Source organism: Trachypithecus francoisi, unplaced genomic scaffold (assembly GCF_009764315.1).
Source record: "Trachypithecus francoisi isolate TF-2019V2 unplaced genomic scaffold, Tfra_2.0 Lachesis_group20, whole genome shotgun sequence".
NCBI classification, from domain to species: Eukaryota; Metazoa; Chordata; class Mammalia; order Primates; family Cercopithecidae; genus Trachypithecus; species Trachypithecus francoisi.
Genome location: NW_022681466.1, coordinates 59,366,837 through 59,383,091, shown reverse-complemented (window position 1 = coordinate 59,383,091; position 16,255 = coordinate 59,366,837). Strand labels below are relative to the sequence as shown.

At 50.8% G+C, this 16,255-nt stretch overlaps 1 protein-coding gene across 5 annotated transcripts in view; it reads left to right on the top strand.

The window, feature by feature from the left end:
* Positions 1 to 15,666, top strand: part of ARHGAP44 (Rho GTPase activating protein 44) — a 205,887-nt gene extending 190,221 nt beyond the window's left edge. For 2 of the 5 annotated variants that reach the window (XM_033184512.1, XM_033184511.1), the window contains 4 exons: positions 3,601 to 3,776; positions 8,386 to 8,763; positions 11,163 to 11,214; positions 14,073 to 15,666. In XM_033184512.1, the coding sequence (XP_033040403.1) occupies positions 3,601 to 3,776; positions 8,386 to 8,763; positions 11,163 to 11,170 (562 nt within the window). In that variant the 3' untranslated portion in view covers positions 11,171 to 11,214; positions 14,073 to 15,666. The remainder of the gene's footprint in view (positions 1 to 3,600; positions 3,777 to 8,385; positions 8,764 to 11,162; positions 11,215 to 14,072) is intronic. The other 3 variants (XM_033184508.1, XM_033184507.1, XM_033184510.1) reach the window with 2 other exon arrangements.
* The last annotated feature ends 589 nt before the right edge of the window (positions 15,667 to 16,255 follow it).

The window sequence follows — 16,255 nt, the reverse complement described above, 5'->3', positions numbered from 1 at the left end:
ATTAGCTGGGTGTGATGGCGTATGTCTATAGTCCCAGCTACTCAGGAGGCTGAGGCAGGAGAATCCCTTGAACCCAGGAGGCGGAGGTTGCAGTGAGCCGAGATGGCATCATTGCACTCCAACCTGGGCAACAGAGCACGACTCTGTGTCAAAAAAAAAAAAAAAAGGATTTTCACTGTGAAACCAGGAAATGGCAAAGGGACAGGGGATAAATAGTCTTAGAGCATAGGAGGGGGCACCTGGCCCTGCATAGGCTGAGTTGCTGTTGATGACTTCAAATCAGAGGATGCTCGGTCCTGGTTGTGCACTTGCGAGGCCACAGATGGACCTGAGAGATGCAGAAGCAGGCACAGCGAGTTCATTGGGGAAGCAGAGCCTGAGAGTGGTGGGCCAGGTGAGGCCGACCAGGAGGACACAGACACACAGGCAGGAGATGGACTGGGACGGTTTCCTTTTTGGACACTCATCGACTCCATCCTAGTTTCCCATCTTAGAAAGGGGACTCAGTGCCATATGGTATTTGGCATATAAATAATATTTCTAAAAAGTACTCCTTGAAGATGGATTCCCCAGGCTCTGAAGGCATTCCAGGAACATTCTCGATGGGTGGCCTTGCAGAGTCACTTGTGGGCAGGGAAAGGCACCCTCTGGTTTAGATTATTTTAAAGGTCACTCACATTGCTTTGTGGCCAAATGTCTTTGCTTGGGCTGACCAGTTTTGTAACTTTTCTTTGGATGTTAGTGTTCTTTTTTTTGTTGCTGTTTTATACCACTTTTTCTTCTCTCCCTGCATGGATCTCTCCCAGTACAAACAGGTGGCCCATTGTTTTGTTTGTGTTGTTTTGGTTTGTTGTGCTGTCTGTTTCCTGGATGTTTGCAGCCCAGATGATGTTCCCTTGAGTGACCAGATTCTCTTTCTGGCTCCTCCTGCCCTGAGGATGGCAGGCCCTTCCTTCCCTCTAACTGGTTCCCACCCTCCCACTCCCTACTCCAGACCCTGCCTTCAGTTCTTTCCCTGGCTCTGTCCAGCCAGGCTGTGCCTCCACTTCCTGCCCAACTGCTTAGCATGAATGCTAACCCCAAAATTCTCCTTCCTGCTTCTTGGCACCAAGCTCACGGGCTGAGTCATGCTTCTTCAGCACTAACTTGCCCTCAAACGTGCCTTAAGCGTGCCTTGGTCATGTGGTATCCCTAATAGCCACCTTACATCCCACCTCTCCCCATTGGGTCAGCTACGCCTCTGCTGGAGAGAGAGGACAAGACTAAGTAGGTCAATAGTTGTTTCTGTGCTGGAGCAAGTGTGTTCGGGCCAAGCGTGGTAGCTCACGCCTGTAATCCCAGCACTTTGGGTGGCCGAGGCAGGTGGATTCCAAGGTCAGGAGATCGAGGCCATCCTGGCCAACATGGTGAAACCCCACCTCGACTAAAAATACAAAAATTAGCTGAGTGTGGTGGCTTGCATCTGTAATCCCAGCTACTCGGGAGGCTGAGGCAGGAGAATAACTTGAACCTGAGAAGTGGAGGTTGCAATGAGCCGAGATTGCGCCACTGCACTCCAGCCAGGTGAAAGAGTGAGACTCTGTATCCAAAAAAAAAAAAAAAAAAAAAAGTGTGTCCGGTGGCAGGGAACAGAAGGAAGAGCTCATTCCTAGATCCTTGGATAGATGTGTGTGCAAAGGAAGGAAGAAGAGTCTACCCACTCATAAGAAGCAATTTTTTGGTTTGCTGGTTATGAGATATTTTTGGTTGGTTGATTGGCCTTCCTCTTGATAGTGGCAGAGATGGATGGAAGGGTAGGTAGATATTTGGCATTGATGCCTGGGTACCTGGTAACCTGGAGCCTGAGGTCCTTGTCCAGCCTGAGTGAGGCAAGGGTTTTCTGTTTCTGTTTTTCATGAACAGAATAGAGAAAGGAATTATTGCTCTTTTGGTTCCTCTGAATAAAATGGTTTTTGCCCCTTGGGGAACTAGGTTTAGTGTGTAAGACTCATCCCAAGTGGGAGAGAATGTGCCTCCACATTGAGTGGGATCTTTCCTTTATTTATTTGCATGAGGAAGACGATCTGTGTTTTGACGCTGTGGGCTTCTCCGTCCCAGCTCCCTGCTCCCAGTCTTTCTCACCTCAGTGGACAAGAATGCTCTATTCCTATTGGAATTTTCTCCAAATTAACACTTGGAGTTTCTAGATCAGTTTAGGAAAGAAACAGGCTGTGCCCACCTTTTTTTTTTTTTTTTTTTTGACAGGGTCTCACTCTGTTGCCCAGGCTGGAGTACAGTGGCGCAATCTCAGCTCACTGCAACCTCCATCTCCCGGGTTCAAGCCATCCTCCTGCCTCAGCCTCCCGAGTGGCTGGGATTACAGGCACGTGTCACCACACCTGGCTAATTTTTGTATTTTTAGTGGAGACGGGGTTTCGCCATGTTGGCCAGGCTGGTCTCAAACTCCTGACCTCAGATGACCCGCCTGCCTCGGCCTCCCAAAGTGCTCAAAGTGCTGGGATTACAGGCGTGAGCCACTGCACCCGGCCCAGGTTGCGCCTGCTTTTGTGGGATAGAAACAGCCATTGCAAAGGATTTTGGCTCCCAGACTCTTCACGCCCTACCTATGGGCATCAGAATCTAGGTAGGTTCTGGCAAGGATGACAGATAGCTCCCAACACTGGAGTATCTCCCCTGATTCACTAAAGGCCACCAGGAGTATTTTCTTGGGAAGGATTGAGAACACTGTGGGGAAAGTATGGAGATCAATTAGTCATATCTACCATCAGCGTTGTCAGGAGGGCAAATCCCTGGTCTGTGGTATGGAGTGAGGTGTCTTCTAATACACGCTTCATCCTTAGGAGAAGGCGGCTGAGGAACAGCCTTACAGTAATGATGAATCCTTTTTAGGACCTGGTGGCCTAGGGTGCCTCGTTGTCAATGCCAGGGGTCAGAGACCAGAGCCCTCACTGCCATCGACCTTCACCTCTCTTGAAGCCTTGGGACTGGGACTCGAACTGGCTTCCATTTAAGGGCATGGCCTGGATCGCTGTCCACCCTAGCCTCTGCTGGAATGGGTATTGAGTTTGAGGATGAGTCCTAGAATACCTCCTGTCTTGTGGGGTGGCTAGAGGCTCAGGGCCAATAGCTGGAGAACTGGGTCACAAGCTTGGCAGCAGGAGTCCATGTCATCAGCACTCGTTGGGCACAGTGGCCCTAAGAAGTCCTCTTGGCTATAGTAGAAAAACCACTTTGGTGTCCCAGTTTGAGAATGTTCTAGAATTCCCAGGTTGATGGCAGGATACAATGGAGGCACTCAGGCCCCTGCCCTCATGTTGCTCACGATCTCCTTGAATAGAGGAGGGCAGAGGCATGAAAAGGGCGTTGGCAGTGAGTGCCAAGTGCCACAGAGATGGGGGCGGAACCCAGGCCGTCAGAGCTCCAGAAAGGACAGTCACCCCATGGGGCACCTGTGAAGGCTTTAGGAAGGGGTCGAGACACCAGAGCTGGGACATACTTGCACAGGGCCCAGAAGCACACACAGGGTGGCCATCGGCAAGGCTCGTGCTGCAGCTCACTGAGTTCAGGGCTTCTCTTTTGTCTCATATGCTTTCATTTCAGCACAACAAAAAGCAAGGAACTTTCTCCAGGGTCTGCACAGAAAGGAAGTCCGGGCTCCAGCCAGGGGACAGCCTGTGCAGGGACTCAACCAGGGGCTCAACCAGGAGCTCAGCCAGGCACCAGCCCCAGCCCCAGCCAGCCGCCTGCAGACCAGAGTCCTCACACCCTCCGGAAAGGTATGGCCCTGCTTCCCTTCTCCTTGGTCGCAGGCCGGAGGTGGCTGTGACATCCCCTGAAGACTCCTTTTCCTCTATTAACTTGGATATTGAAAAACTGCGTGGTTTAATGACTCATTCCCATCTGGGCATTAGAGCTTTGGAAGTTAAAAGGGATCCTTTCTCTATTATTCCTCAGTTTACTCATTGGACAGGTGGGCTCATTAGGGGCATATAGAGGACAGTGCTTCCCATACATCCAATGATGTCACCAGGGCCAAATTCGTTGTCCACAATGGTGTGTGTTTTCCAGAGACCTGCCAGGCCCTACCTCTGTCGTTTGAAAAGCTGTATAGGGTCATCTACAGGACTCCTTTCCCCCAAGGCAGCCTTGCACAGCTGCCTACCCCTAGATCACTCATACAAGGTGAGGGGAGGGAGTCAGGATAGCTTCTATAGTCCCTGAGTCTCAACCCTGAATACTTCTGCTCTGGAAGGCCCGAGAAGGCCCACACTGACCAGTTATTATCTCTTTAGAGAATCGCTTCCACAAGCTAAAGGTCTGCTCCGTGTGACATTTCATAAGTGGGGAGCTGTACTGAGTGGACGAATCTGAGCCTTTTTGGTTCGTTCTTACCTGTGTCATTTCTTTGCAACGTCTTTCACTCGTCTGAAATAATACGTCATCGTGTGTGTTCTAAATTCAGACCACTCGCACTTCTGGAAGCGGCTTTTGACTCCCGGATTTGTCGAATAGGGCCGGGTTTAGCTCATCCACACGTGCCTTCATGACAGGCCTTTTTCCAGCCCCCTTCGTTCTCATCTGCAGGGGGCAGTTTCATTCTCTTTGTCTGCCCTCAAGCCCGTGGATCTTATTCGATCTCTACTCATTCCTTCTGCGTTCTACACAAATGTGTTAAGTCCTGCTAGGTACAGAGCTCTGTGCTTTCCAGAGAGAAAGACAATGCCAAGGCAAAGGTGTTGGCACTGTGCTGGGAGACACTCAGGGTGCAGTGAGGATACCTGGGAGCATGCTTTCTAGACTCAGGAGTTAGGACGGGTGGCCCAGCAGAAACGACATGGTGAAGGTTGAATAGGAGTTGGGCCAAAGTGGCGGCATGAGATTTCAGCATTTCAGAGCGTTTCTCCAGCACCAGTGGTTTCTCCTTGGTCTAGATACCATATTCTTGGGCATGTCTTTTTTTTTTTTTTTTTTTTTGAGACGGAGTCTCGCTCTTGTCCCCCAGGCTGGAGTGCGATGGCCCGATCTCAGCTCACTGCAACCTCCACCTCCTGGGTTCAAGCGATTCTCCTGCCTCAGCCTCCGGAGTAGCTGGAATTACAGGCGCCTGCCACCACACCTGGCTAATTTTTGTATTTTTAGTGGATATGTGGTTTCACCATGTTGGTCAGGCTGGTCTCGAACTCTTGACCCCAGGTGATCCGCCCACCTCGGTCTCCCAAAGTGCTGGGATTATAGGTGTGAGCCACCGCACCCAGCTGGGCACGTCTTTGTTTTAGAGTCCTTTAATTGGCTGGACGCAGTCGCTCATGCCTGTAATCCTAGCATTTTGGGAGGCTGAGACGGGCAGATTGCCTGAGCTCAGGAGTTTGAGACCAGCCTGGACAACATGGTGAAACCTGTCTCTACTAAAACATAAAAAAGTCAACTGGGCGTGGTGGCGGGCACCTGTAATCCCAGCTGCTCAGGAGGCTGAGGCACAAGAATTGCTTGAACCTGGGAGGCGGAGGTTGCAGTGAGCCAAGACTGTGCCACTGCCTTCTAGCCTGGGCAGCAAAGCGAAACTCTATCTACCAAAAAAAAAAAAAAAAAAAGCCTTTTAACTTTCCCTGCAGCACTACAATACAGGGTTGATGGCTAAGTCATTGTCTTATCCAGTGGGAGAGCCAGGGCTCCTGTAGCAGCCAACCAACCTCCTAATGCCAGTGACAGGTTGATCCTTTTCGTTTGTGCAGCACACTGGACCTATGCATGCAGTGTAGCCTAGAGCGACTCAGGTCCCTTTTCCTAAGTGACCTTCAATAGCTCGGACCCATCTTTTGAAAGGTATACATTTCTTCTCTACTCCCCATCATGCCCACAGATGGCATACTTAGCAGGTGTTTTTTTAAAAAAAAATTTTTTTTCACACCTCAGTCTTTTGACAGCGTGCCTACAATTTCACATCCTATTCCTGTCGCCACCGGAAGTGGTGAAAGTCATCACAGACACGGTGATGCATCCTCTGTCTCCCAGGTCCTTCGTGAGAAGGCATGTGCGAGCATCGATACCTAGGGTCTCCACCTGCTTCTCATCCAGGGGTACCCCTGTGTCTGTCACCCATGACCACATGGCTGCCATGAGCTGCAGTAGCAGCTGCTGGAAACACTTCCCCTATACTCAGGAAGTAGAGTTGAAAAGTGAAATTGGAAAGTTAAGTGGTTTTGTTATGTCATGATGATGTGGTACTTGACATTCGTGATCTCATTTAATTATTACACTGCTGCAGAGAAAAATCTTTTTCCTCCAAGTGCATAGAAGATGTTTGAATAAGTTGACCCAGGGAATATAGCGGGTAAGTGGCAGCATAGAAATTTGAGCCCACGTTGGTAGGATTCTGAAGGGCATGTCCTTCTATCCACACTGCAGACTGACACACCCAGAGAATACATGAGGTATCCTCCTAACAGACTTTGTTCCCTGGAGGGCATGGGGGTGGGGTGGGGTGAAGGAAGAGATTCTGACCTCTCCCTTAGGACTTACAAGGTAATTTCTTCTAGAATCAGACCCACACACGGCCGGGCGCCATGGCTCACGCCTATAATCCCAGCACTTTGGGAGACCGAGGCGGGTAGATCATGGGATCAGGAGATTGAGACCATCCTGGCTATGGCTAACACAGTGAAACCCTGTCTCTACTAAAAATACAAAAAATTAGCCGAGCGTGGTGGTGGGCGCCTGTAGTCCCAGTTACTCAGGAGGCTGAGGCAGGAGAATGGTGTGAACCCAGGAGGCGGAGCTTGCAGTGAGCCGAGATCCCGCCACTGCACTCCAGCCTGGGTGACAGAGCGAGACTCCGTCTCAAAAAAAAAGGAATCAGACCCACACACAGCCAGTCCTCACTTAAGCCTAACAGGTTAGTGATCACTGTCCCAAAGATATTTGCCCTTCAAGTATCTCCTGGACGTTTGAATTTGTTGTCTTTTACCAATTCATTTTCAATTAAAGGTATAATGGATTTGTCATCCTATAGGGTGATTGGGAAAAGGGAAATGAAAGTAAGGGCCGGGCGCGGTGGCTCAAGCCTGTAATCCCAGCACTTTGGGAGGCTGAGACGGGCGGATCACGAGGTCAGGAGATCGAGACCATCCTGGCTAACACGGTGAAACCCCGTCTCTACTAAAAAATACAAAAAACAAATTAGCCGGGCGAGGTGGCGGGCGCCTGTAGTCCCAGCTACTCGGGAGGCTGAGGCAGGAGAATGGTGTGAACCCGGGAGGCGGAGCTTGCAGTGAGCTGAGATCCGGCCACTGCACTCCAGCCTGGGCGGCAGAGCCAGACTCCGTCTCAAAAAAAAAAAAAAAAAAAAAAAAAAAGAAAGTAAGGCAAAGGGGGTCAGGGCAGTGATGTGCTTTGAAAAATGCAATCGATTGGCCCGGCGCGGTAGCTTATGTCTGTAATCCCAGCACTTTTGGGAGGCTGAGGCGGGCAGATCACCTGAGGTTGGCAGTTCAAGACCAACCTGACCAACATGGAGAAACCCTGTGTCTACTAAAAACACAAAATTAGATGGGCGTGGTGGCGGGCACCTGTATTCCCAGCTACTCGGGAAGGCTGAGGCAGGCGAATTGCTTGAACCCGGGAGGCGGAGGTTGTGGTGAGTGGAGATCATGCCGTTGCATTCCAGCCTGTGGCAACAAGAACAAAACTCCGTCTCCAAAAAAAAAACACAACGAAAAACGCAGTCCATCCACAGACCGGAGGGTATAATTCTTGAAAGAAAAGAACAAGAATGAGCAGAAAGCCTCAGCAGCAAGGATGCAGGATTGAGGCACAGCATATAAAGTAATGGAGGAACAGGGGTTGTGTGGCTGGAGGATTTGCTCACCTATCATTGTTAGGGGAGCCAGAAACCACTGGACAGGTTCAGCCAAAAGCCAATTTTCCATCCCGAGGACCTGCCCCTGGGTCAGGGCTCCACTGTCCATTACAGCAAATTGAACTGGAGTCATCCTCTGCTGGACCCTGCCCCACTGACTCACTCTTGCTCTGAGTGTAGCAGCGATACGTCTCACCACTGGGAAGGCAGCCCACTCCTGTGGATGGGAAATTTGTTCTCTAGTTTGGCTGGGTGTGCATGTGTAGATCAGGGCAGAAATCCAGAAAAGAGGAGGAGAAATTAGTTAACAGATGGGAAGATAGGAAAACTTGCAATTCTAGGTTAATTTTTAAAACTTGTATTGGGTGCTCTCAATGTGGCGAGAGGCCAGGGGGCAGGGCAGAGAGGTGTGGGTGGGTGGTGAGGGGCAGGAGGTGGGGACAGCTTTGAACGCTGAAGGGTGTGTGAATAGGCCCCACAGTGGCTTCATTTAACAACTTTGTGTTTTGTTGTTGTGTTTTCTCTTGCAGTTTCAAAGAAGCTGGCACCAATTCCACCCAAGGCCCCCTTTGGCCAGCCGGGGGCTGTGGCAGACCAGTCTGCTGGCCAGCCGTCCCCAGTCAGCCTATCCCCCACCCCGCCCAGCACCCCGTCGCCCTATGGACTGAGCTACCCTCAGGGGTACTCCTTGGCCTCGGGCCAGCTCTCCCCAGCTGCAGCTCCTCCCCTGGCCTCTCCTTCTGTCTTTACAAGCACTTTGAGCAAATCGCGGCCCACTCCTAAGCCCCGACAGAGACCTACTCTGCCGCCTCCTCAGCCTCCCACAGTAAACCTCTCGGCCTCTAGTCCACAGTCCACGGAGCCCCCCGTGCTAGATGGCATGTCCCCCGGGGAAAGCATGTCTACAGGTAACCAAGCCACAGGCTCCCTCACCTTTTTTTTATGAACTTTAGTGAAATGTACCTAGGGGAGGGATTGCTAGTGTCACTGCCAGGGAACAAATTCCTGCGTGCTTTGAGATGACTGGGCTGGCACCAGGGGTAGCTCCTGAGATCTCCTTAGAAGCCCACCAATGGACAGCAACCCTGGAATCCACGTGTCCCAAACAGGGGCTTCTTATGGGATCTCTCTCAGTCTAAGCCCACCAGCCTGGAGTTCTGTTTTTGCTCTTAACATTGGGGGTTGAAGACACTGAGTCATTTGGAGTGGGGCCTCAGGAGAGGCTGGAAGCTGGTTATGATCAGAAAACGGCATCAAAACTCAGGTATTCCCTGGATAGAGCCCAAGCTCCAGGTATAAATGCTTATCAGGAGAATGGGCTAAGAACCAAAGATGTTTTTCACTATTAGTAAAGTAAACCTTGCTAGAAAAATACACTTCTAGATAGATATTTAGAGAAGGGTGAATTTCAGAAAACCTGCATGGCTCCGTTCCCCTCCCCCAGGCTCCCCTCCCCGGCCAATTCCCTGAGGAGCTAATTGGACGAACCCATAACGACTTAATTTAGTTTGGATTTAAATTTAGAAACAAAGATAACTCTCTTCCCCCAGAAAAATCTGTAAGCACAAAATCACAAACACACACCACATTTAGCCAAAACCATTCATTGGCTGGAAGGAACAGGACATATTTGGAACATCTCCCCAGACACTTCAACCACATAAGATTATAAAGTCAGGGGCATATTTATGGTGGCTGCTGAAAGTCATTTGAGCATTTTCCTTGTTCAGGGAGACAGGCACAGGGGTTGAGCTGTGTTTTGGGCTAGAGCCAACCCACTTAGTAAAGTGCAGTAGCATGGCGGTGAGCTGGAGCATATGTGTGCCTAGTGTTGCCCCAAGTAGCAGAAGGTGAGGCAGCTTGGGTTGGAACACACACCACACACCACACACCCACTCACTCATTTCAGAGAACAGTGCTGTCCTAGGGTGCACTGGGACTTTTCACGGATCATGTACTTTTCCCTCCACGTCCTTCTCCAAAAGAGTGATTTATTTCTTCCGTGTTTAGACGGAAGCAGTGACCCTGTGGGGTTCGGCTCTATGCTGCCTTTGAAAAGGCTAGTCCAGCCGGGCGACGTGGCGGGCGCCTGTAGTCCCAGCTACTCGGGAGGCTGAGGCAGGAGAATGGCGTGAACCTGGGAGGCGGAGCTTGCAGTGAGCTGAGATCTGGCCACTGCACTCCAGCCTGGGCCACAGAGCGAGACTCCATCTCAAAAAAAAAAAAAAAAAGGCTAGTCCAATTTGCAACTGTGTGCTGGGTCAGATTTAAATATTACAGGGAAGAGCCATCTGGTGATTTGGCTTCTTTATTGTTGGATGTAATTAATGTTGAAGGTGCAGCTGCTGTCATCTACCCTGAGGCTTATTAAAAATTAAGCAAATTTCTCCCTGGAAAATGCAGTGAGCACCCCTCCCATCTTGGTGGGTCTTGGTGCTGAGGCGTTGTCTCCTGAAGGAGCCCATGATGGGCGGACACATGCTTGCTGCCCTCAGGGAAGGTCACAGCTGTAGAGGAGCTGAAGGTCACCAGGTCTCCAGGGCCACTCCTCCCAATGTGTCACATCTGCTGACTCTTCCAGCCACCCCAGGGAAGGGACACACGGTAGTGTCAATACATAAGCAATAGAATAAGCAGAAGATGGCTGGCCGCGGTGGCTCACGCCTGCAATCCCAGAGATTTGGGTGGCCTTGGAGAATTAGGCGTGGTGGCACGTGCCTGTCGTCCCAGCTATTTGGAAGGCTGAGGCAGGAGAATCGCTTGAACCTGGGAGGTGGAGGTTGCACTGACCTGAGATCACGCCACTGCACTCCAGCCTGGCGACAGAGAGAGACTCTGTCTCCAAAAAACAACAACAACAACAACAACAACAACAAAAAAGAATGAACAGAAGATATCCATGGAGAAGCAGAAAAGAGCAGAAGGAGAGAAGAAATTGGGGAACAAAAGTGGGCAACAGAAGGCCCGGGAGGACAGTGCCTTGAGGGCTCTGAGAAGCGGAGTGGTTCACGTTCCATCTCGCAGGTTGAAGAACTCCTGACCTTCAGGGTTCATAATGTCCCTCGCCCTATGCGGACCCTGTTTTAATGTCCTTTTGGCAGCAGACTGTTTTGTCCTGTACGTTCAGGTCTCAGCCAGTGTAGAATCCGTCATGGTTTGGTGTGGCCTGCCTGGGATTGTGATATTGGCATAGCTTTTTGTGTGTGTGTGTGTGTGTGTGTGTGTGTGTGTGTGTGTGTGTATGTGTGACGTTCATGTTTTGTCGTGTTGATTCCTTTCTCCGAATCCTATCATTGTGTTCTTGCAGCTGTGTGACATGAATGGCGCAGTTTTGGATACGTGTGAGGGGGATTTTCAGGGTAAGCTGGCCCCGGCCTCGCCCCTCCACCCCGCTAGCTAGCCAGGCCAGCTGCCCGCTCCTCCCCTCCGCTCCTCCTCTCTGCATGTGGCTCAGACCATCCGCATGGCAGCTTCACTCTCCAGCCTTCCCTGGCCTCAGCAAGGATGAGCTGACCACGAGCTTATTTGGCTTTGGGGGACCCCAGCCTCTTTTTCTTTCTTTTCATTAGGAGGAGCTGGGGGAGAACCCAGCCAACCCCTTTTCCGCACCTTCTCTCTCACTAGAATCACATCTGCAGCTCCTCCTCCTCCGCTCTCCCTCAGGTTTAGACCGTGGAGTGGTAACACATCTGTTCTTCCTATGAGACGTTTGTGCTGGAGACGCCTGTGCCCAGCACCCTGGGGGACATGCACCTGCTCACCTTTGTTTAGGAAAGTGTCCTGAGGGGAGGGCATACCTGCTGCAGCCCAGCACAGGGTCCACACCAAGGCTTGGACCCCATTTTCTGTGGCCCTGAGTTCACACCAGCAGATCTCCCCTTCCAGACTTAGATCCTAACGTCTGGCTTCCTCCAGGCTGAGACTGCTGGCAAATCCTGAAGAATCCGTATCAGAGCTCATCCTGCTCCCCTTCTCCCTCATCCCAAGTGGATATGGCCAGACAGATCCTTTCTATCCAACTCAATACAATTTGGGGGAGTATTTATATCAGTATCTGTTTGGTCTCCTCCTCCTATAAAAAGTAAATGCTCAAAGCATAACTGAGGGAAGGGCATGAAGGAAGCCAGGACTTTGGTGTATTTGCCTCAGTAAGTAGGGGTGGCCAGAGTAAACCAGGTCTTCCCCCCGATTTGGCCCATGGTCCTGCAGAGACTACCGAGACACACCAGGGTGTCTAGTGCTAACAGACAGTTCTCGTGGCAGGTGCTTCCAGAGTGTCCTGGAAACAAGCAGCCAGTGTCCCTTTTCCCAGGAATGCTGATGAGGGCTTCTTCCCCTGAATCCCATTCCCTTGCATAGTGACTCTTCTCCCTTGGGAGAGTCTTTAAGGCGTCAACAAGGATAAAGGTATGACAGCTCACACAAGTGCTTGTTCTGGGCCCATCTAAACTCATCACCGCCCCGTATTATTCCCATTTGACTGCTGAGGCACAGGGAAGGTAGGAAACTTGTCCAAGCTCACGCTCTTCCTGCCTGACACATTTGGGATTTTTGAATCTAAGCGGGAGAGCTTGTGTTCTTACCTGGTAGCGAACCCTGCACAGCGAGGTGGGCCCCGGGCCACTCAGCCTCACACCTGTGCAGAGACATGACCCAAGCAGCCGGGGAAAGGCAGAGGTGGGCCTGAGGCCACCTGCTTCAGAGGAATAAGTGGCACTGGCTGTTCCTCCAGCCCCACCCCCTAAATCTGTGCTTCTCCATCAGGCAGCAAACGAAGACTGGAAGGACATGAGGGCTGCCTGGGGGGTGGGGCTAAGGGAAGACCTTTGTCCCAGAGCTTCCATGTTTGTATGATGTCTTTCAGGACAGTGTCCAAATGTATGTCTGTACACTTAGTATGGTATTCCTCAGTCTGAACATTTGTTCCCTTCCTCTGCCTCCTGAAGTGCTGCTCCCAGCCTTGCAAAGCTAAGTGAGGGCCAGAAACTAAGCAGGCAGGCTGGGCTTGGTGGTTCACGCCTGTAATCCCAACACTTTCGGAGACTGAGGCGGGTGAATCACCTGAGGTCAGGAGTTCGAGACCAGTCTGGCCAACATGGTGAAACTCAGTCTCTACTAAAAATACAAAAAAAAAAAAAAAAAAAAGGCCGGGCATGGTGGCGGGCACCTGTAATCCCGGCTACTCGGGAGGCTGAGGCAGGAGAATTGCTTGAACTCAGGAGGCAGAGGTTGTAGTGAGCTGAGATTGTGCCATTGCACTCCGCCCTGTGCAACAAGAGCAAAATTCCATCTCAAAAAAGAAAGAAAGAAAAAAAAAAACTAAGCAAGCAAAGGAGGGGGACAGCATGACTAGAGTAAAGAACCCAGGGGATCTGTGGTTCTCTGGCTCTCTGATGTAGCACATCCCAGAAGAGTCAGCAAGCACAGCCTTGTCAGTGCGCCCCCCAGGGCAGTGGCTGCAGCAGCAAGGCCATTTTTAACATGCTGTGGCAAACGGACTTTGTGTCCACTCAGCTGCCAGTCTAAGGACTTCTGTCGTCTTTGCCGACTCACAGATGTCCAGACACTGAGCTGTTATTTTGAGTACATTTCTCCTGTTCATCTTGCCGGGAAAAAAATGACCTTTTAATGCTCCTAATAAGGATGTCACCAGAGGTGGGGGTTTTCCTGCAGTCAGGGACAGTTGGCACCAATGACGACCTCCTGAGGGAGACCTTCTACTCCGCCCATGTCAGCCATCCAAAACGCAGCCATTTCTTAGAGTGAGGACACTGGTTCAGGGTTCCCCGATTCACTCATAGACTTGAGAGGAGAAAGGGGTACTTTTCCACTGTCTCACGTCCTGTCCCTGCAGATTCTGGGGAATGAAATGCAGTCTGATATACATCCCCAAAAAGATGTCATTGAGACTTACTCAGCATCCTTCTTATCAAGAATAAAGGACCCTGTGGCTTGGCAGGGAAGCGCTGTGCTGGCCTTCCTGTCTGAACCACGGTGGCACATCCTGGGTGCTTTGGTTCTGCCAACTTACGAGGTGGAAGCAAAGCAGGCATGACCACAACCTGATTGGGCAACAAAATGCTTAAACCAACCTCCAAATGATCTATCCCTAGAATACCACCACCCCTGCTTCCTAAGGCTGACACTTCGCCTGCAACTAGGTTCTCATTTGCCGGGAGGCCCCCTTTCAACTGCTTTTCTCTCTGCCACCTTCCAGATCTTGTCCACTTTGATATTCCCTCGATCCACATAGAGCTCGGGTCGACGCTCCGCCTGAGTCCCCTGGAGCACATGCGGCGACACTCAGTGACTGACAAGAGGGACTCGGAGGAGGAGTCTGAGAGCACCGCCCTCTGACATGGCACCGCCCATCCTGCCTCGCGTGTACATACATCACAGGCCCTAGGAACGCCGCCAGGAGCAGCGTCCGTGAGCTTGCCAAGTGTTCTCTGCCGGCTCTTTCCTGCCACTGCCAACGCGAGGTTGGAGTTTGGCAGAAAATTGTGATCTCCAGTCCGTGTGGTGATGCTGGTGGTGCAGATTTTGTTTGTTCCTTTCGGGTGGTGACTTCGGCCTTTTGTTTGACCTTTGCCTTTTGACTTTGTGCCTCTTTTGATCCACTTTCAGCCTCCATGCCAAGCAACACCCCCCTCTCCATCCAAGGCTGGTCAGGAACGTCCTTTGCAGGGTCGGAGTGGTGCGGGAGAGGCTCACTTTGCCTGGTTAGACCCGAGGGCTGCTACCTTTTCCTCGGACGGCTCATGGCAGGTCTTGCAGGAGCAGTTTAATGGCCACAGAAAGGAAGCAGGACAGCAGGGCCCCTGTCACCCACAACTAGACCAGGTCCGGGATTCTAGCAGTCCTGGGGCACTGACCTTTGCCAGCCACTCGGGGAGGGCATGCCACTGGAATACCTTTCAGGCTGCCCCCGTCAGTGGGCTGCGAAGTAAATGACTGAAAACAAAAATTTCTTTCACTTCCTAACAGTTTTCTTTTTTCCACTGTGACTGAAAGCTCCTATATCATTTTCTACTTCTGAATCTATAAAACAAGCCTGACGGTGTCTGGAGGCCCCAAAGGTGGCCTCCATGTCCCCAAATACATTGGCTATATGAGAGTAATTTTACTCCTCTAGGTACCTAAAGGCACCCAGCTCACTAGTGTGTGGGGTCCTGGAGCCTGCCTCTTCTTTCTGGACGTTCAAACTGAATAGCAATAATTATGTTACCCAAAGCATGTGGAGGAAAAGTGAAACCGCCACGGCGACACCGGCTCACGGGCTCGGCCTGCGGTGTGGCCTGCTTTGCTCACCAGCGTCAGCCGCTCATCCCTTCTCATGAAGTCCCATCCGGTCATGGGGACGAGGGCCGGGAGGGCACCGGGGAGCCTCTTCACACTTGGGGATTAGGGGAGTGAGAAAAGATTTGGGCCATGCATGCAAAGTCAAAGTTTAAAATTTTATCCTTTTAAAATAGATATAATATACCTATACATGATATAATATTTGTATATATGAAATCGCTCTATATTTGTTTAATTTGAGCCATTCAATCTAAACCAATGTACAGGTGTACAATGAAAAATTTAAATGCTTAGTTATTTTTCCCAACACAGTGTAAAGTCACCCTCCTCTGAGAGTGGGATGTGCAGACTTTTGATGTTACAGCTTTGCTCACTTCCTGGCAAGGGCAGTTCACGCCTCAATTTGTAATGGGAGTCTGGGGTAAGGGTGGGGGTTGAAAGTTATCTTTAAATACATGTACAAATCGTTGTCAAAAGTAATGTTATTAAAATAGATTTATTATCCCTGAGCTTGGCATCTGTTCTGGCTTTAATAAACGTGCGGGGACGTGGCTGTCCATCTCGAATGCGCGCCCGGTTGGCACCTGAAGGTCACCACCAGTGTTAAGCAAGTCGCTGGTTGATCTCTCCCTTGTCACTTGAGTTTTTAAAGCGCTTTTCACATTCTCCCGGGTAGGGAGAGTATACAATAAGAAGTACTAGATTCGACTTGGAAAAGGCTCTCCATTTGTCAAGCACTAATCTGCGTCTGTAAATCCCACAAAGAGGACAAAAGAAACCAGCTCCGTGTGCCATTTCTCAAAACCTTCAAGGGCAAAGTGATCCTCACTGTCGGTATGGAAGCAACAGAGCAAATCTATTGTCTCCACTGTTACCCAGAACCACCGGAAGACTTGCATTTCCCTGACCACTGACACTAGCCCGGCCAGGCCCTCACTGATTGATTGATAGGGGAAGCATGCCCTGCTGTGAGCTGGCACAGCTTGAGTTCTGTCAAAAGACTTGGCGAACGAGGGTGGCTCTCTGAGGACAGGTTCCAGAGGTGCTCACCACGATGGGAGCTGACTTCCAAGCCAGCCGGGTACCAGGCAGCTGCCA